A 22290-nucleotide genomic window follows, 5' to 3' on the forward strand; every position below is an offset into this window, starting at 1 on the left:
CATGTAACAGTCCCACTCATTGTCCATCCATTTTACCAGCTGATGCAGGGTGGGGGCGGGGTAAATCCTGGACAGGTCGCCAGTCTGTCACATGGCTGACAATAAAGAGACAATCAACGCACACACATAGTCATAATGAGAATGTGAGCCAATAAAAGGGAGTGACCCAAACCTGGCACACAAACTGAATTCATCAAAACATGACAGAAACATTTTTCACTATTTCTCAGTAAAAGTTGTTCAAATACAGAAAGAAATGCTCTGCATGTTGCAGTTATAGTGGATGTTCTTATAGCTGCTTTTTTTAAAAAATCTTTGACCCTTTGTGTATTTTGTGGTGAATATTTTGCTGCTAAAATGAAAAACAGAAAATCAGACTGTTTACAATAAACAGTCCAAGGACTGGTATGACACACAGCGCTGATGGAAGGGGCAACAGGACATGAATCTATTCTAAGCTAGATGAATTGCTATAAAATGACCACATTCATCAAGCTCCCATTTACTATTTTCTATATTGCTGTTTTATTTACAAAGGCCTACCTGCCTATCTATCTAGCTGAGTGGTACAAACATTGCAGCCTCAAAGCTTGTTAGTGGGGCTTTAGACTACAGGTCAGATGGGTCCACTTGGCTCCTTACTGTACTGAGACCAGACCCAGGACTCATAATGGCCTGGTCCAAATTTCAGTAAATCTAAATCTTCTTACAAGAGATGTTTTTTTCCCCTTTTTTTCTGGAAACTAGTTGTATGAGATTGAATACAATGGGCTACTAGAGAAACCACCCCACAGTACTGAGCACTGTGTGTAATTCTGTCAGACTGACAAGGCGAAGCACAAAACCAAATCCCTCCACTGCCGCTTCATTTTGCAAAATGCTGCGTCAGCTCTGCAGTTCTTCATCAGACAGTCAGCATAATTCAGCTGATGCTATGTTAAATAAACTGTAGTGGATGAAAGATTAAGGAAGGGAGGTGAGGTGTTGAATAGAAATGGGCGTCATGGGTGTGGATCTTTCTTTTCTGTCTGGTTTACACTGATTTGACTGTTTTTTTGCCTTGGAAAAATCTAGTTTCATCAAGGTTGAGATGCCAGAGAGGAGACAAGGAAGCAGCAAGTGAGCAGATGATTTACAAGCTCAAGGGCATGCATGCACATATACAGACATATAAGAAAGGGATGGGAGAACACATAGGTGAGTGTTGTATTGCATAATGTCAGATTAGCTCCAGGAGGCTCCCTTTGATGCTAACACACTCTATCTATCCCTGGGTTGTCTGTCTGTGTGTGTGTGTACGTGCATGTAATGCACATGCTCGCAGATGCATTAATTTGTGTCCGTAGCCTGAGAGCATTGTAGATATAACAGTATTCATGTTTCTAGAAACGTGCTGTTGGTGCTCACTTTGCCTCACAGAGCCACAACATGCAACCAAACCTCATGCTCACACTCCATTTGTCTGTTTGTCGGTGTCACACACAGACAAGTTAAGAATTTTCATCTCTGTTTTCTCTCCTCTAACATCTGATCCTTCTCTGTCATTCCTTTTCCACGCCCTGTCTTAATTGTTCTTCCCTTCCATCCTGTCTTTTTTTCTCTTCTTTTATTTTTATATTTGCTTCATGTGTTACTTTTGTCATTCACTATTTTCACTTTGCTCTCCCCCTTTCTCCTCTCTACTCCCTTTTCCAGCTATGCACCTGTTTGGTCTTAACTGGCAGCTTCAGGAGAGTGAAGGATACGGAGCCTTTGAAAACGGAGGAGGACGAGATACTACTCCCAACACCTTCATGGTGTCCACGGACAACGGTAAGTACCAACATGAACACAAATACATTTGCTCCATTTAAATGTTTTTATGGTCCAAGGACTTTTGCCTTTTTCTTGAATATAGTAAAATTCAGTCAGTTTCTCTCGCTCTCTCTGGAAAAATGACTCTTCTAACTTTCTCCCTGAGTGATGATTTTACAGTAGATGCAGCCGAAATTCAAAATACGCCAGTGACTCACTTTGGCATGGATGCAACATCAATAACAGTAAAAACAAGTGATATTTTACTGCGCGATGCTACAAATATTCCTATACATGATAAGTATACACGCAGAGGGACACACACACACACACACTAACATCACTCAAGATCCCTGTGCCTTGTTTTCTTATTTCCTTCTCTCTCTGCTGTTTGTCTTTTCTTCATCTGAAAAATGTCAGCATTAACACTGGTGTATGCGGTTTTCCCCAGGCTTGTCATAAGCATTTTATGTCCCGCACATGGTCATCATTCAGATGTAACACCACTGTGTGACACCAGGCTCTCGTATTCAGGGGGGTACCTGTTGGAGTTAAGCCTTTCCCACATGGATGAGCTGCAAGTATCGCACATTACTAATCCGATTCCTCGGAAGTGAATAAAGGAGGAAAAGAAGATCTAGAGGAGGAATCAGGAACAGATGGAGGAGAGGCTGTGGTCTACTTTTACCTGCGGTCACCCAGTCAAATGTTTCATCACTATGAGATAGATCACTGAGCTTTCTGCACTAATTGGATTTGACAGTAAAGTGTTAAATCAGCCAGAAACGTGGCTATCCTTTCAGGTGACACACATTCATTTGGAGGGATTTTATATTTCACAATTTGACGCACACATTGAAAACAAAGAAGCTAAATAATCTGGGCCCTGTGTCATTTGCAGAGTTCCTTGTACCAGCTCTCTCCAGCAAACACTTACAGAACCATAGAGGAGCGGCTGGTGACCTCCATCCCGGGACACGTCAGCCCCCATAAAACTCACGGCTCCAGCCAGCTCAGAGGCAGCGTTCTCAGAGACTTGGTGGAGTCTTCGTCCAAATGTTTCAAGCCGTTCTCGACTCCAGCTGTGTCGTTAGCGCATGGAAAAATTCAACCATAATCCCTATTCCAAAACAGTATGCACTAAAGTCTCCAAGCCAGTTCTCTCAACCCAGTGCTGTGCAAAAGTATGGAGAAAGTAGCGTATGACCTTCTCTGTAGTACAGTGGCCGACATCTGGACTCTGTTACTGTAACCCTCAAACCAGACCGCTCAACTGTGTTTAATACAGTACATATACAGTACTGTACACACACTACTTCAGGTGGACACTGGATACATGGAGACAGAAATAGATTTCCTTAGGGTTAGTGGTCAAGGTTACAGGGCCAGAGTCAGGATTAGGGTTTAACTCTCCATCAAATTTGAAATTTCAAGTCCATTTAATGTCCGCAAAATTGACCCTTGACAACCTGTGTGTGTCTGTGTATGTTTGTGGGTTTGAGAGAGAGAGAGAGAGAGTTCTATCACATGAAAGAAAGTATCATTTAGAGCAAGAGACAGAGAGACCAGTAGAGAAAATGTGTTGTGATAGAAGATGGACGTTTGTTTCTTCCAACTGAAACTTGTGTCATATGTTGCAACTTAGACTAGTGTAACAAATGAGCGTAACGTCTGGACTGTCATAAATATTACACGCTCACTCACATACAGTACTCACACACACACTCACATATAAGCCAATGACAGCAAGGGGCCTCTACAAAGCCTCAGAGTCTTCTTGGGTAACTCTCTACACGCTTTGAACACCTGGATTTGAGGAGTTTATCCCATTCTTCCTGGCAGATCCTCTGTTAGATTGCCACTGTGCTCGTGGGAACACTCAAAGCTTTGAAATGATTTTATGACCATGCCAATCTATACCTCATCACAGTTTTACTGTGGAGGGGTACAGAGAGTTTCTTGGTCTATGGTTTTTGTCCTGACAGTGGAACCTTATACACACAGATTTGTGCCTTTCTAAACTATGTTGAATCATTTCAATTTCCCATTGACAAAAGCTGGAGCTTGACAGACAGAGAGAAGGGATGGCAGTATGTTTTGGGGTATTTGCACTTCAAGGATAATCTTGGGATCTTCCGTAACTTCTGACAATATATGATATTGTATGTGCATTAGGAAAAAAAATCCTTTTGTGTCTAAGCAGTGAACAAATGAACACTGTGATTTACATTTCATTCACCCTGTGTGATCAATAGTGAGAACGAATCAGGGTGTTGTGTGGTGCAGCTTTTCAGAACTCCTGTTGTTACCATATTGATTCAGTGCACATATTAACAATTAACCATATGACATTACACCTACGTTTAATAAGAATACCTTTTCATTTCTGTGAATCAGGGTCTGTGCAAGATCTGCAGAAAGTTTGAGACAGGAAAGCAGGAAAATATACTTTACATTGCTGCTGGAGTGCATCATTGTCTGTCAATACTATATAGTATTTTGAACATTACCACTAAAGTGATTTTCAGTTGTTTTTATTATGTTTACTGCCACTGAGTAATCCTAATTCCCCCATGAGTCAGGACAGAGTGAAGGAAGGTGAAAATGTCGAAGCAGAGAAACAGGACAGGAGAATTTAAGAGAGACTTGTTACTGCTGCTGTCGTGAAAAGTTATGTTTCAGTCTGGACCAGTTTTCTCATTGGTAGTAAATAAGAGAATTGCATATGGAGATTGTAAGAGGAAGCTGGTTCTTCAGCACTTACCCATCTGTAAAATTCACAGAGTACCACTCCATTACGGTATATTGTGTTGCCATCAATCCCAAAATGTCTCTGGTGGTTAGACAAAGAGCCCATCTGTCATCCTTCCTCAGACATAGCTTCTTAAAAACCTGTATCATGACTGAGTGTAAAGTAAATGGCTGAAAGTGCAAAGATGTCTCACTGGGAACTGCATGGACTGTTTGCCCAGAGGGTCCTCAGGGTAATACCAAAAAGCCAGGACAATTATAAGAATGAGAAAAAAATATGGGATTTATAAGAACATATGTCCATGTGTCCATAAATTTCATTTTTTGTTTTCATCCCAAAGGACCTCATAAACCTTTCAAAGTAGGCTCGGGTTTGTATTTGATCACTGGGTGATCAGATCCTGTCTGACAGTGTTTTTTTTTATTATTTTCATTTCCTGAACTCCATCTGTTCCTCTCTCTGCAGGTAAAATGTTTCTTCTAGAGAACAACACCATAGACATAGGGGAGGTGGATGTGGGGAGAAGAGCCATACAAGATGTCCCGCCAGGTCAGTTACACGCACACTCATGTGTAAGCCTGTCACGACATCTCACAACAAAATATACTCACCAAAACATAATACACTCCGTTTTGGTATTAGTAACGTACATACTTTGTGCAGCTTGTATGTTTTCACTTTAAGGGTTGAAAAAAAATTCACCTGAGATGATAGTCAGTGTGACAAAGATGCACGCACTTATGAATAAAGTTTAAGTCAGCATCCTGTTGCTTTTTAGCAATGGGGAATTGGTATTTAAAGTCCCACTCCCGCGACCTTTTCGGCCATTTTAAAACCAGCTCATTAGCAATGCGCCTCTGGAGGGTGGGCGGAGACTGCGCTGCTCTGCACCCGCCCAGCCACCTCCTCCCACCCCACCCCCCGCTTGCTGACAGCTGGACATTGTACAATTACAGATTCAGCGCGTTTAGCGTAAAACTCCACACTGGGATTCGATCCCAGACTGGAACATAGTCCTTGCTCATGGTGCAAGCTGCTCTACCAGGTGAGCTATACCTGTTATACCATGACAGCTACACCGAGCTGTCAAGCCTTTCACCTCTGAGCCAGATGCAGAGCGGGGCGGGAGCCTGTAGCACTAGTGCCCTCCCCTGGAGCTGTGACACGTCAATCCCAGTCTCCCTGAAACTGCCAGTTTGCGTCTGCCATTGGTTCACAGCAGTTTGAAGGCAGAAAAACTCAGAAATGCAATTTTGCACTTCCTTTTCTGCTGATATGTGCTCTAACACAAGAAAAATGCCACAGGAACATGTGAAAAGCACCAACAACACGATTTTCATGGGAGTGGGTCTTTAATGTCAACATAGCAACACAGAACTGTAACAGTGTTTAAAAAGAAATTATACAATTATATATGTTCTTGCTTGTATTGTAGGATGACTTTTACAGTATATTTGCCTTGTGCGAGCATGTTGATTTGTATGTTATATGTAGACGATGAAATTGAAATGAATTGAAACGTGTATCACTGACTATTTGGATATTCACAGATTTTGATGCCATTCTGTTTGTTGTTGTTCCTTACTGTAGGAGTGTTTTGGAGGTCCCAGCTATATATCGACCAACCACAGTTCTTGAAATTTAACATCTCAGTCCAGAGGGATGCTCTAGTTGGGGTGTATGGACGCAAAGGCCTACCGCCCTCACACACACAGGTTGGTCGCACAAACACACACATGGGTATGCATGCATGTAGAATTACATGATCACACAGACTTATCTAACCTAAAGACCTTTTCAGAGTGATCACAGTTCAAAAATATATCGTGCCAGTAAGCACCTACATGTATTTCACCATTGTTGTAACTTATCATTATCACTTTCGAGTTTGAATTGAATGCTGTCATATGATTATTAGGCTTCAGCAGCACAAGGTTAAATATCCCAAAGAAAAACATAAAGGTAATAAAACCAGTTGAATTAAGTGTGAAATGGGGTGAAAAAGATTCTTCTAATGTCAGATTCTATAGAAAAAGACATTGAGAATTTAGCACTCTCTCTATGTTTTTACTTTTCAGTCATGTCTGTTGCATGAATGAAAATGTAGCCATTGCTATTATTCCTTAATTGCAGCTTTTTCTTTCTCTCCTTACATATCCTTGACAGCAATCCTATTGAGTATTGAATTAGCTGAAATTTGGGAATTGATCTAAATAAGTTGTAAATGGTTGTGTCACATCATGCCAGCTGAGAGTTCTCGGGGTTGAATTTCAGTGCTAATTGTTCTTACTGTAAGATGATGGTGCAATGATATTTGCTTTATGTGTATTTGTGTCTCTCAGTATGACTTTGTGGAGCTGCTGGATGGTAGTCGCCTCATTTCCAAAGACAAACGAGCACTCAGTGATGGGGACGCAGGATACGCACACCCAGCTGTGGCACACGAGGAGGAGTCTGGAGCTCGATACGCACGCTCAGTGAACGTGCACGAGGCTGGCTTCATCCAGTATCTGGACACAGGAATTTGGCATCTGGCATTTTACAACGACGGACGCAACACAGAACAAGTCTCTTATAACACTATCATCATAGGTGAGACGTCTTATGTTTGTAATAGCCAGCACTGCATGTATTGGAATTACTGGTGAGCTAGTGTGATTCAGTCAATCAATCAAAAAAAAAAAAGCATTTTTCACACAGGTTAGTGCAGGTCATAGTGCTTCAGATGACTGATCAGCTAAAAAGAGGACAAATCAAGAAGATGAGTGAGATGAGATAGAATAACACTGATTGTGAAAAGCTATAATGACATCAGTAAACCAAAAAAAGCATAAGAAAATGAATGAACTGTCAAATATGCTGAATATAGAAGCATGAATTAGTTTTTCTGTGTCACTCAGAGAGAGATAAATAGAAAACACTTTAGAAAGATGTTTCAAATGAAAAGAAAGAGGTTTGCATACAAGCCCCCAGTTAGATTTAAAATTTAACTCAGAATCAAAGATCATCCCATGGTTCCTTGCTTGCTGGCTTAGGGTGAGTCCAAGAGAAATTAATTTTGCTACTAATTTCTCTCCCTGAGCCTCAGAACCAATGATTAAAATTTCTGATTTATCCCGGTTGAGCTGTAAAAGGTTTTGTGACATCCAGACATTAATATCTAAAACACATTTACAAGGGAAATCAACTGGTCTTGTGCTATTACTGTAGGAGTATGTGAGTGAGTGTACAGAACACACAATCCATACAATATTACCTGCCAAATGGGAGCTCATCAGTTAAATCCATAATCAGATTTTCATTATTGGAATTCAAATAAAAACTACATATTTTGTCTTATATTGTATCAGATAATGCACAGCATCGTGGGTATTAGAGTCTAATTCATCTCAGACATAATTAATCTCAGAGACTTTATTTGTTGCGACCAGAAATCCTTGTTTCAGACTAAGTACCTAGTTATCGTCAAAAACTGGAATTGGAAGGTTTGTGTGCTTGTTTTGCTACATTTGTGGGGTCTATGGTACTTTATGCAGTGGTGGACAAAGTTTAAAGTATCGTTTGAGGCTAAGAATACTAGGTATATGGCAGAGTCAGGGCAGGGCTGCGATAAGCTGCGTCACTGAACGCCTCAACCTGACTCTCGCGCAAGACTTTGTATTACAGCTCCATGTCCTCTTTCTTGAAGTAAACAAACACGCTGTGTATGTTTGAATAGCCATCTGACTGTCTGTGAAAAAAACAATGCGGTTTTGTTGGATGTAAACAGCCTAAACAGCTAAGATTCGTCAGCTCCCATTATACACTGCTGTGGCAAAGTGGGGACAGACAGAACTACTGCGTAACAGGAGTAATTAATATCTTCAGATTAATTCTTTTAGACCTAAAATATAGGAAACTATAGCCCCAGGTTGAATTTGCCTGGAATTGTCCTAAGGTTAGGCATTAGGTCGAGGTGGGTAAGAGCAGGGTAACAGGCTAGTATTTTGTCCGTGGCGTTTCGCCCATCATAAAGAGAGCTGCCCAGGGTATTGTCCTGTTGATAGCAGAATTAAATGCCAGAGTGGGAACAGGAAGCCTGAAATAGTGGATCCTGCTGGCAACAGCCGCATGTATGGACGGTCCACTTCACACCTCACACCTCACCCCCATCCCCACCCCCACAACCAACCACAAACACAGTCAAGACCACACTGAACAAATTAGGGAAAGAGCTGGTGCATCTCTGTGCCTCCTCGTGTCTGCATGCTTCAGAATAAAAGGAGACTATGGGGAGGTTCACATATTGTTCAGCTCATGGGACAGTGTAGTCAACTACACTGACATGGAGCCTCCCTCATTAGTGCATTCACTGTCAGGCCACATACCTCACTGTCAGATTACTGCCAGATAAATGTATTTACAAAACCAACTGTGCATGAGACACTAACAGAGCCTGTAAATTACATTAAATAAATAATTCATATACATGGATTCCTGCTGGTGGAGTGACATTTAACCATGTAATCACTTCACCTGAAATCACTGGTCTAATGAATACATTCCTTTCTGTCCAGTTTCATGTTTCATTAAACACCAGGCAGCTGTGCATCTAAACGAAAGCTGAAAAGGGGAGACTGTAGTCCAGCCTAAATCGCTGTCAGCCACAAAAGACAGACTTGATACAGAATTATGCTGAAAAGGAGAATACAACAGATAATAGGGACCTGGCAGCATCGGGACAGAGTTGATGAAGCTCAGCAGCCCTGAGCTGAGACAGGCCTCGCTTCAGTTGTTTAATCTCATTCTTCAGTCAGGTTTCTTTCTTTTTTCCCCCCCACAAAATCACGAGAATGGAGATAATGGAGACCCTAACAATTACAAAGGCATCTGGGTGAGCAGTTATCTGGGGGAGGTTTTGTGCACCATTGGAAATGCCCAGATGTTGGACTCCTTTCTGAGCATAAGGTCCTGTATAAAGGGCAAACTGGCTTCTTTTTTGTCTCCAGATAACCGGTCGACTGACCACATTTACACCTTACATGCGGACGTTAATGATGAGGAAGAGGGATTACATTATACAGTTCTCTAAATTTGTGAATGGTGAAAATTTTCCTTTTATAAATTAAGTCTATGTATGACTGTCAGTAAAAAGTCAAGAGACAGCTCTTAGTGTGTCTCCAACTCTGTTTACCTTCTACATTCAGGATCCAGATGTACTACAGCAGCTGTCTGGAACACCTGGATTAACTATTAACAATAAATAAGTGAAATTCCTTCTTTACGCTGAAGACCTGTTGTTCAAAATAAGAACTACAGCAGCAACCTCCATCTCCTGGATCAGAACTGGACTCTGACAGTTACTAGTGTACAGTATTTTATCAGAATCAGAATCAGCGTCTTTAGGTTCCTATAGGTTAGGTGCTTTGCCACAATATACTCTCTTTGCATGTGTGCAGCAGGAAAGACTGAGATTTGTTAAGCACTTAGCATACAGAATTGCCCTATGGGATAAATAAAGTAATCTCAACTCAACTCAATAGAGGTGGCCTTGTACTGCTAAGAAGAGGGGTCAGTAGATTGGAAGTATTTATTAAATTTGATACCTTGGCTTTTAATTTGAATTATTTAATGGTATCTCTGAATGAACAATGGAGTGGGTAGAGTGTGGAGTTGCAGCGTGTATTTCAGTGTCAGTCTTTCTTGCTGTCTTGTGCTAATTTCTTTATTATTTTTCCTCTATGTAGATCCTGACAACTGTGTTTGATTGTTCAGGTGTAGTTGTAGGCTCCTTGTGTACCCGATGTGGAGGGTGATGCAAAGATTTAAGGTTTAACTATGAACGCCAACAACCAGAGTTAGGAAGGTTGTTGAAACAGGTTGCAGTAATTCAAGACACTTTTGCTCCTGTTGTCTCACTACTTAGTCTGACATGAAAGAAAAATGCCTCTAATACTGGTGTTGATGGAAAAAAAAGATAATACATTGATGAGGAAGTCATTGGAAAGTGAGTTTCTTGCCTTGACCATGTTGAAGTAAATGCTGGTTTTAAAAATAAAAATCCCCCTCTCTGTCCCTCTCTCTCTCTCTCCTAATCAGAGTCAATCATGGAGTGTCCTCAGAATTGTCATGGAAACGGAGATTGTCTTTCAGGAATATGCCACTGTTTCCCAGGGTTTCTGGGGCCTGACTGCTCTCGAGGTAAATACAACACACACACACACACACACACACACATACACACCTTCACACCAATAGACAGGCAGTAATTGTTGGGAGCTTGTTATCCCACCAGTGAGTGTGACCTGCTCATTGTGCAGGTGTCACTGTTCTGTTCTGTAGTCTCCTTCCCTCCTCACCTTCTTTATTAAAGGACCTCACTGAGCTGCATCCAAACTTTACTGTACATTAGTTTGACCAACACATGTTAGAAAAGGGCTGGACTGTTGTGTGAAATTAAAGGACAGTATCAGTCCCATGTAGAAGCTGGACATGCGTCCAAACCGTGACAGTGATGAGAGAGCCCACTTTCAATAGATTAGTGCTGTCTCCCAGCAAAATGATTTGAAACCAGGCGGTTGTTTAGATGAGTAGGAGTGGGTCCTCTTCTCCCCATCTTATTCCAAAGGTCTTTGATGTCACTCGGTGCGAGTGTGATTTATACTGCGTCTGAACTGATTACAATGTAAAACCCCTATCGCTCTGTCTGTGCCAACCGTTTTCACTTTGTGCTGTGACCGGCTATTGGCTGTGATTGGCATGTTTACACCCGTTAACCATTTGTGGCAGTGTCACTGTGATCATATGAGAGGATCATCATATACATGGTTTCACACTGGCAATATGCAGCGTTGCCTTTGTTTTCCAACTACATCACATCCCTCTCTGTGACAAGTGGTTTTTCACTCCGACTATGAACATTTGATTGCTAATGTGGTCAGACAGCACGTCCTCAGAACTAGTTCTGAGGGACCATAAATCGGCCATATGGGCCCTAAAGTCTTGTACGTATGAACTCAGCGAATGGCCACAGGACAATTGAAAGTTTTATGTTACTAAGATGAATGACTACATTCAGGGCATAATGGAATCATTTGTCATTCAAGTTGTGTCATTTCTTTAATTTATCATGTGCCCTAAATAAAATTATACTTTTTTGTGCCCTGGCAATAGCAGCAAAAGCAGTGACCAAATGCATTACTGTATGTTTCTGCGTTTTTCATTTGTCCAACTCATTCTCATGAACGTGGTATCTCAGGAATGCCTTTAGGGAATTTGGTTCTTGTTTTCGAGGTTGAATAAATTGCATTTTAGTGGTCAAAGGTCAAGGTCATTGTAAGCCCCCCAAAAACACTATTGTGTCAAAATACTCAAAATACCTTTTTGTTAGAGGTTTGATATCTACACTATTCTTGTGTTTTTTAAAGATATATTTGTGGTTTTTCATAACCAACAACCATCTCATTAGAGTTTAGGTCTCCTCTCGGAAGCTTCTTCTGGAGTTCTAGCAGCAACATGTTACTCCAACCTAACTTTTCCTCATCTAAAATCTCTGAGATGACAGGTAAACAATCAAGAGAAACCAAATCCCGGGGCGGTGCGTGGCACAATGGTTAAAGCTGTCACCCCATGTAGAGGCTACAACGCAGGCGTCCCCGGTTCGAATTCCGCGTTGTCTTGTCATTCCCCCTCTCTCTGCCTCTCCCTTTCCTGTCTGCTATCTAATAAAGGCAAAAAAGACAGAAAATATACTTAAAAAAAAAACAAATCCTGCATGGCTGGATGGTCAGATGGCCAGGTGGTGACTGTTAGGTTGTGACATCATAAAGTCCCAGAAGTCCTGATAGCTGGTTTTAAGGCTCAATTTCAGAATATAGGCTGAGTGTACTTCTCTCTGTGGACTGAGACTTTGATACTATTACAGTTATACTATAGGACCTTGACTTTGCTCTCTGCGGTATAATAAAAGAAGACATGCAAGATGCAGCCTTTGTTATCTTTGTATCTGAAATGTTATTAGAGGCAACCAACAACACACCAGCGCAACAGGTGGTAATTCTCATTAATGACTAATTTGTTGTTTGCATGGGCAGACGTTTGGGGAGCTTAAGGGGTCACTTTGGTGTTCAAGAACAATCATGTCTAACCCATTCATCTCCCTGCATATGTCTGATCCAGCTGCCTGTCCAGTGCTGTGCAGTGGTAATGGCCAGTACGCCCGCGGACGTTGTCAGTGCTACAGCGGATGGAAAGGCACTGAGTGTGATGTGCCAACCAACCAGTGCATCGACATCCACTGTGGAGGTCACGGCATCTGCATAATTGGCGCCTGCATCTGCAATACTGGTTATAAAGGCGATAACTGTGAAGAAGGTAAGAACATTTTCTCCTCAGAAAAGACACAAAAATGAACGTGCAGTTAAGTTTTATGTTGTTGGCAGTCGTTAGCTCCCTGGCTCTGAATCTAACACTGCTGCGCAGTCACTGAGTCACTACATGTCATTGAGATGCTGTTATTTTGTGAAGATGTCACTACATAATTAAATGTCAACATAAATAATTGATTTAGTGCACATTTATGGCTACCCATGACATTTACTTTTAAAATAGAAATATCCATGCAATTTGTCATAATTGGATAATCATTCACAAACACTTGGAAAGTTTACATGATTTTAACCCATGTTATTGCTCTTGGGGACCTGACAGAGCACTTAGTAAATGTCAGATAGTGTTAGTGTGGATAATTGAAGGAACAGCTTTAATTATGTAAATGAAGGGATTTTTGAGGTGGTCAGGTCTAAGTTGTCGTGCCTTCCTCTGTATTTACAGTAAAGAGTACAATGGGCTTTATTATTCCTTGGTTAGCTTCTGCACACATTAGTCAGCAACTAATCTTTGTTAGAGATTTTGTGGTGGCTAAATTTATCTCTAAGGTGAGGCTGCTGACAGGTAGTTTGTCAAGATAGCACTGTCGCTGCATGGTAAATTAATTTACTCTAATCTCTCTGTCACACAAACACACACATACACGGTTACTGTCCAACTGCTGACAGACAGTTGGCTAAAGTCGCCTACAAGCTACGCACTACACTGATTTAATCTGAACTGATCAATGCTAATCTACTATAGGCAGGTTGGACACGCACACACACATGCACGCATTTAGTCTGACATAAACTACAACAGGGAGAGGCTGATGCTCTTCTCTGTATGGATGCACACATTCACATCATGACAATGTGTGCAAATGTAGTCACAAAGGCGTACACATGCCGTCTATACATAGACACTCATTCATTCAGACATACAAATGCATATGACAGGGGACAATAACCAGATTAGTTTCAGATTAGTTCAATCTGCGGTCACACTAATCCTCTCTGAGTGAGTGTTAGGGAGACAGAAGGAGAGAGTGAGAGAGCATTTTTTGGTGGTGAAACTGAGGAAGAGTGTGTGTGTGCGTGCGTGCATGGGTGTGTGTCCGTGTGTGTGTGTTATTACAGATGCTGAATCAGCAAATTAAATCTAAGATGCCATATACAATTTCCACTGGATATATCAAAGAAATATTATGTTGATTTGTCTGTGCAATAAATCAATAATAAATACAGCAAACAGATCAAACTGAGCATTATTGAGAGGCAAAAAAATGAAAAAAAAAACAAAACAAACAAAAGCAATATTTTTTTTAAAGTTTGTTGGTCCACCGTTTGATTTGCAAGGTCTTTGCTTCAGCATTTCACTCAAAAGTTGAGTGAAAAGTGAAAAAGTAAAAGTCACTAAAAGTTTCAAGCTCATCTCGTTCCTTGTCTCTCTCTTTTTCTCTATCTCCTTCTGTGTGTGGGTTAGGTCGTTTTGGCAGTTGAGGGTTACCATGTTACATAACATTTAATGAGTAGCCGCAAACTAAAAGATCATCTAAGCTGAAAGACAATGTGGGAGCCAAATTGATTCTCAGTAGTGAAATACAGTAGCCTATACATGTGCACTCGACAGTAAAAGTTTCTGATTGGTAAATATGTAACCCCTCTCTCTTCATCTCTCTGTCTCCAGTGGACTGCATAGACCCCAGTTGTTCAGCCCATGGCGTGTGCATTCATGGTGAGTGTCACTGTCAACCTGGCTGGGGTGGAGCCAGCTGTGAGATTGCCAAAGCCATGTGTCCGGATCAGTGTTCAGGTCATGGAACCTACAACGCAGAGACCAGCACTTGCGCCTGTGACCAGAACTGGACTGGGCCTGACTGCTCTTTAGGTGCGTGTCATGTTAGATAACTTTATTTGTATGGCCTGTGTGAACGCAACAATGCACTGTGATTTACAAAGTTCTTTACAGAATCATCAAAGAGAGGATAAAGAAGAAAAAGACAAAGACAACAATACAGATGAAGGTGCTGAGCTGCAGCCAACTGGTTAACATGCTTTACTTCATTAGAGGAGTGATATGATCAGAAGCTGAACTTGTAACGTTTTGCTCCACTTTTAAAAACGATGTTTATGCTAACGTTTGTTATGTTGCTAAGCAAAAACTTACATATAGCATATGAAAGGAGTCTCCTGTGCTTCTGCCCCTGCACTAACAGAGGTCAGTGCTGTCAGAGTCGGACATCATAGAAATAGTTTGATGGGTCACTTCAGAACAAATGAAATACTGGAGCACAAATTTCACTTTATCAGCTGAATGACTCATTTATGCTCCAGTATTTCAGTTGGGTTGAGTTGTTTTGAAGTGTCCAATTGAACTACTTAAATACAGTATAGCATTATTCAAACAATGATAATGACAGCTTTCGGGTTATAGTCACAGATAAATGTACTCCTGTATTAAAAAAGACAAAAAACATGTTCACCTTTACAAGTTAGTTAGGAGTTTGAAACAGCCAGGAGAACCTTGCCTGAGGATCCCACACTTCAGCTGTTGAGGAGGCACAAGGTCAGTGACATAAATCACATTAAGATTTCAGTAAGAACAGAAACATCAATTCTTAAACTAACCCACAGCCAATGAAGTGAAGCTGAGATAGAAGTGTTATGGCCTCAAGATGACCTGGAGCGTGTCAGACACCCTGCAGATGTGGTTTGTAGTTGGTGCAAACACGACATCCATCCCTTCACAGTGGAAGGAGTCAGAGTCCAGCAGTTTAGACAACAGGGAAAAACAGGGAAGATATTTGAAATGTAGTGTTGTGTGAAGTGGCTTTTTTAAAAGAAAGTAACACAATAAAACACAACTCAATCACTGAAGGACTTCAGAGTCAAAAAGTACATTTCTATTTTATCACTGTTCCACTATATTTTGATTTAATAAAAACATATCTGAGAAAGGCGCACTGTCATGCCTTTGCCCTTCAACTGATGATTATCATTGAGGAAACTCGGGCCCCACTTGATATGAAATCCTTCACCATCCAGACAACAGTTTGAACGCTGTATCTGAAACAATCTCCAGACACACCTGACACAAACATACAGTAGATGACCATTTGCAAACACTGAGCATGTGCAAGCCGGTGTAAAGCACGTTTTCTACTGTGCAGTTTGATTAGTTGCACTAACAAGGAGGAACAGCAAAGAGCCGCTGTGTGAAAATGCAGAATTTAACTGAACGACAGCTGCTAGCAAACAAGACAAGGTCAGTTAATCCTGTCATTCCTTATTCACCACTGCTAGTTGAGGCTGATGAAGCTCGATCAGTCATTGTTTCCTAAGGTCTCTGGTTTTGCCCATCCAGACTACCAAATGCCACCCTGGAGTTTTCAATATGAAATGGGTCCAGCAGTGTTTCTAAAACTCTTATGATTTTACAGCTGCAGTTGTATGGACTGCAGGAGGGAAATCAGTGTGGGCGTAGCCTCATTTGGACAGAGGCTGTCTTACCTTACCCAAACTGTTTTTTTGCCTGTATCTGACAACATGTGGGCACAAACCCCAGTCAAATTGTCTTATTACTGTGATTTGCCAACTCAGTACCCTCACCCTAAGCATCAGTTTTGGAATATTAACACATGTTAAAGTGGAAAAACATTGCCAGAGAGTGTGGGCGTAAGCAACAATTTCATTTCCTCCAAAATATATCCGGCAAAGCTGAACTAAACGACAAAATAGGCTGTTGGTCATTGCCTCTTGAAATAGCTATACGTTGTTTTTTTTCCTGATCTGATTCTCCATGTGGTAGCACAGCATCATTTCACAGATGTTTTTAAAATGTTCATGTTGACCACAAAATTCATAGTCATACGTTTTTTCTTTCTTTCTTTTTTTTCTTCTTTTTCTAATGAAAACTAGTTATTTAAGGTCTGATTTAAGGGAATGATTGAGGTGGTTTAAGGAAACCAAAATTGACTGTCAGAAGGCCAGACATGGGAAACAAACAGTGGCCTCAGTTATTACAGTCATAAGCTTTGTTGACCCATTCATCCAACCCGGCCTCCTCTCACAAGGCTTGTGTGCCGCTGTAACAACTATTTGCTGTTGCTGAAAAGAGGAAGGAGGGAGATGGAGAGGAGGAGAGAGAGACCCAAAGCGACAGCCCTGATATGGATCAGTAACAGATGGCTTGACATAAAAACAAAGACAGGGGGAAAGGAGTGTGTGTGTGTGGGGGGGGTGTTGTCTTAGTTTTACTATAGTTGCGAGGACCAAACTGCTGGACATTGTGATTTTCAAGGGTTAATACTTGGTTTTAGAGTTAGAATTAGGCTTGAGTTGTCAAGCTGATGCTGTATCTCAATGACCAAGCGTGACTGTATGTTTTTTTTACTGTTTGTGTTGCCTTGGGCTGTTACATTGGGTGTTGTCTTGTCAAAACCATCAAACACTCATCCAATTAAGCGCTGTCTCTTTGTAAAACACATGCACACACAGATATACAAATTAAATGAATTACATGCATACGCAGCTACAAATATATCTTTTTTTTCACACATCTTTGTCACACACACACATGGACATACACCCTGAGGCGATTCAGCCTCTTATATACACAGTTACTGTAAGCTAGTGTGGCTTTTAATCTCTCTCTGTGTTTTATCTTTCTCACACATGCACACATTGTAATTTACTTGGTTAAGTTATATATACACTGACACAAGCACGCACCGTGGACACACTAACTTGTAATACTAACATGCTTTTTCATAACCACTCTATAGGGGCATAATAAAGCAGAGAGACAGCTGTGTAGAGTTGAGTCACATACACACATACACAGATTGAGGTGAATAGACTTTCGAAAAAAGTTTTAGCTTTTATTTTTTTAAGTTGTTTTCCATCAGGTTGATCAGACAGGTCATTAGGGTTTAGAGGAGAATCGGTGCTTCCAGAGCCAAGACTGCTCTCCTGTGCTGCCTCTAGTCAGCTCTTATTGATAAATATTAATTAGCAAGTGTTGAATTGAAAATTGCTAGTCAGCGCTGTCTGATAATGACCACCATCATCCTTTGTGAACTCATCCACCCCCTCGGCCTCAAGGGTTCATCACCGTGCAGACAGGGTGGACTATAGGGGAGGGTGTCTCTCCCTTATACTCCAAACACACTTTCTGCATTGCTTGAGTGTCACAGTTGGTGGAGAAGCAATTTTGTGTCAGTAACTACAATACGTTGCTGCTCTTTCAGCTCTATCGCTCTTCACTGTCATTTCAATCATCCAATGCACACGACACTAACTTCAGACAAATCCAGCAGTAATTAGTTTCTCTCTGGTAGTACTGTACTGGTAAGTATACAGACATACTGTACCACAGTCATGGTCACCCATGAGTTTTCTGAGGAAAATAAGGATCAGCATCTGTCTGCATTATGTTATGTTTTTCTTTTCTAACCACCAAAAGATCTACCCATGTTGGAGGCGGAGCTTGTTTTTCAAATTAGCAGCTTGTCAACGTGTGATGATAATCAAAGTTGCCGGCCCTGCTGTTATTGTAGACGTGTGTTCAGCTGTTCTTTGTATAACTTCAGTCTCTGTCTGTCTGCTGTTCAATGAACCACTTCTGTGCATGAAAGGGAAACATATTTTTACATACATTGTATATTGTTGCTGGCCCATTAGTGACACTGGCAAAGTTAATATGTGCAGCTGTGTACTTTGTAATGTGACAGTGCAGACTAGGTCATGATGCATATTTCAAATTATGCAAATTGATAGTGTTGTTTGTGCTGTTTATAACATTGCTGAGATGCATTAAAGAGCATTTGCTAAAGTACAGTATCGACCTGCAGTAAATCATCTGAATGCATTATTTTCATTTTTATGTCTCCAACAGAGGTTTGTCTAGTGGACTGTGGCAACCATGGAGTCTGTTTTGGCGGTGTGTGTCGGTGCGAGGAGGGCTGGACAGGGACCCTGTGTGACCAGAAGGCCTGCCACCCACTATGTAGCAAGAACGGAGTGTGTAAGGAGGGGAAGTGTGAATGTGACCAGGGATGGACAGGAGAGCACTGCAATATTGGTGAGTGGATCATATACATGAATACACGCTTAAACTCACACAGTGTGTCTATCTCGCTTCAAGATTTAAAGAAATGACAGGAGTTTTGAGTAAGATGTGATGCAACAGTAACAACCTTCAAAAAACCTACAAACACTAATAGAGAGTTGAAACCCATGACAGATATAAACCAGTCTCTCTTCAACATGGCCTCTGCCTGGGCAAGATAACAGGCAAATGTTGTTGCTAATTATATGGACGTCCATGTTTGTGTTACTTATTGTTGTTGTCTGATAGAGCTGGAGCTGCAGTAGTACCACTAGAGAAAATGAGCTCCAGGTTGTAAAAAAGCAGAATTTCCCTTTTAGAATCAGTCAAGGTTGGCTTCCCACTGGGAAATCCTATTAGCAACTCCAATCTCTTACCTGACGGTAGCCATATTGGCTGCATCAGGCCAAAAGCCCCATTTAACAGGTCGTTTCTGTCCATAATCACTCCCAAGAGTTTTATTTTCTTAAAGAAAGTGACAACAGTTCTAATGCAGTAAGAGCGTGATGACCTTTTTCTTTTATCATTGTCTTCGACTTTTCCAATAGTCACCCCTCCTCTTTGCTGTTTTGATCTTCAGCTGCTAAATCCAGTGACTGGCAACTGTTGCTTCCTCTGTCGCCAACTCCAAGGACTCTTTGAAACGCTCAAAGAGCTGAGTGGGACTGAAGAGTCAAGTGAATCCCAGTGGGTTATTGTAGGTTTTTGATAAAAATGATGTTGATAGTTTTTTAAGGTTGATTTTTATCAGCTTTAATGATTCAACTGAGACAGAATACAGTACATAGAGGAGGAGCTCTTGTTCAGTGTTGATGGATGAATCTTTAGATATCTACAGTAATGAACTGGATTGTGTTTAGTATTCAATGAGTGTCGACAGTGAGTCGTCCTAGTGTGTTGTGATAGTTACAGTAACACAGATGAGTAGTCAGGCTTCAGCTCACCACCAAACCCCTTACTTAAAAAGCTTTTTGTCAAACAGACAGACAGTTGCAGGATCACTGAGCTGTGAATTAACATCAGTTGTCACTTAACACGTAACAGACACACACACACACACACACACACACACACACACAAGCCTCTTTTTTACAGCTGTTTCTAGGCAGCAATGTTGTGTCTTTACTCATATTTGAGAAAACATAGGAAAACACACTGCAGATTCAGAAAGCAAAGTCTTCATCCATTTGACAAAACAAAACATGAGAAAAGTGTTTCCAGGTGACACAAAAAGCTGATGAAGCTGTCTGGGACCTGATGTCTAATACTCGATTGTGACTTTTGAGGTTATACGTATTCAAATAACAAAAGCATCCCAGCCAGCTGTCCAAAGGTACAATCATGGATTAGCTGGACGCTTGGTACTTCGATGACAAGCTGCCAGCCGTGGTTGTCACAGAGCCATACTGATGTCTGTTTATAAAGGAGAGCCAAGATGGCGGATTAGATGCTGATGCTGTTGCATTACATGACACACACTGACTTCAGATCACCTGCATTGTCAGGTAGTGTCATCAAGATCTGCCTTTTTTGCATTGGAAAACACTTACAGAGTAAACTATCATAATGAAAACATGACAAAGCCATTTGACTATCTTGTGCATAAACAATGGTGTCAGGACGTCTCATATTGATGACACTGACAGTTTCATTGACATGAGTACTTGCTTTTGAGGAATAAACTGTCCATTTTGGGTCAGATCTGTTTAAAAATGAGGGGAGATCCATTAAAGTGCTTAGCCAACAAATAGCTTTCGTTTCTTTGGATGGATGGTGTGGCCGAGGAGAGGATTGTTGAAGCTTGCTCTTCTTCTGTCCCTCCATCTCAAACCGTCACATTTACATCTTTGTGTTCTCTTCTGTGACCTCTCTGTGGAGTCATTTGCATATTCATTATCTGGAAAAAGTTCAGTGCTCGAGGTATTTGAGTTGCCTCCAATGAATTTTGTGATGAATAATCCTGATCATCTCTCTTTCTCTGTGTCTTCTTTCTTTCTATCTATCAACATCTTTGAATTTTTACCTTCCTCTGCTTTTCTCTTTCACTCGCCGGTTCAATCACTCCTCTGACCAGGAGCTCTCACTGATCTCACCGGTGATACTGGATAGTTTTTTTCAACTAGTCCTCTTTATGTATGTTCCTAGACTAAATGGTCTCTTTCTATCTTTTCATTCTTCTTCCTTCCTTCTTAAAGCTCACAATCCGGACATTAGAGTAAAAGGTACTGTACTCTTTTCTCTTCTTCTCCTCATCACTGGCTTTTTCTCTTCCTCCCTTCATTGTTTGCTTTTCTCTTCATGTACTGTCGAGCTGTGGCTGCCTCAGTAATAGGTTGTTTTATTGATTTGTTTATTTAGAAGGTTTAAAAAATAAAATATTTTTAATATCTGGAGTATTTTTTTCCCCCCATTTCATCCCCTTTTTCATTTGTCAGCTCTGATTACATGAACTGCTGTGGATTTGATATTGTTCTTGGCCAAATGTACAATGGCTATATTTATGTTTGCCTATAGAAAAATCCTCTAGACTTTTTTGTCCCCAATAAAATAGAATTTAAACCCAGGAAGTATTTGTTTTGACCTCTATAGCTGAGTGAGTTTGAATGTATTTTTCTCCGTGTATTGTCAAAGTAGCTTTATTTTTGTATTTGTTTTTGCATGTGGTCTTTTGTCATTAATTTGAATGCCAATTGCCAAAATTTAATATTTATCACTAAGCAATAATTTGACATTAAGGGCTTTTCACTGCTGCTGTGTCACTGCAGTGAACATCAGTGTTTCCCTAGAGTAAGTTGTCAAACTATATAGTTTATTTAAGGTGGGTGAAAAAAAGTAAAGTTAAACGAACAACCTTGGAAAATATATTTTGTTTTTTCTACATACCGTTGTTGTTCTACTTATTCCCTTATGGAAAAGCATATGTTTGACACTGGCTTGGGACAGTGTGATATAGACATATTTTTACTTTTAGCAGACAAGGTCAGAACAAACACAGACAAAACAGTTTTTGATGTGGACCGTGAAATCCTTGCTCTGTTTTAAGCTCAGTTCTCCTGTGAGATGTTTCCTGTGCCGTCCTTGTCATGTTCTTGTGCACAGGCGTATGCCCACATGTTTAAATGGATCTGAGCAGTGAAAATCTGACTCTTAACTCATCAGTTTTTGCACTTAGCAGGGCATTTGTGTCATTCTACTTTTAATAATTTAAAACCTCCCTCAGTGCAGAGTGGGAATGACGCAGGCAATGAAATAATTGGACAATGAAAAAAAAAAAAGAATAGATTATA

General features: G+C 40.8%; 1 protein-coding gene across 9 annotated transcripts in view; it reads left to right on the plus strand.

Moving 5' to 3' along the window:
* Positions 1–22290, plus strand: part of tenm3 (teneurin transmembrane protein 3) — a 288258-nt gene that overhangs the window by 194964 nt on the left and 71004 nt on the right. For 5 of the 9 annotated variants that reach the window (XM_085780218.1, XM_085780247.1, XM_085780226.1 and 2 more), the window contains 9 exons: positions 1696–1812; positions 5012–5095; positions 6137–6261; positions 6889–7138; positions 10625–10726; positions 12704–12898; positions 14582–14782; positions 18791–18976; positions 21199–21225. In XM_085780218.1, coding sequence (XP_085636344.1) covers positions 1696–1812; positions 5012–5095; positions 6137–6261; positions 6889–7138; positions 10625–10726; positions 12704–12898; positions 14582–14782; positions 18791–18976; positions 21199–21225 — 1287 coding nt within the window. The remainder of the gene's footprint in view (positions 1–1695; positions 1813–5011; positions 5096–6136; positions 6262–6888; positions 7139–10624; positions 10727–12703; positions 12899–14581; positions 14783–18790; positions 18977–21198; positions 21226–22290) is intronic. The other 4 variants (XM_085780234.1, XM_085780239.1, XM_085780255.1 and 1 more) reach the window with 1 other exon arrangement.

The sequence above is a fragment of the Trachurus japonicus genome, chromosome 1, assembly GCF_045865225.1.
Source record: "Trachurus japonicus isolate A0001 chromosome 1, Traja_1.0".
Lineage (NCBI taxonomy): Eukaryota > Metazoa > Chordata > Actinopteri > Carangiformes > Carangidae > Trachurus > Trachurus japonicus.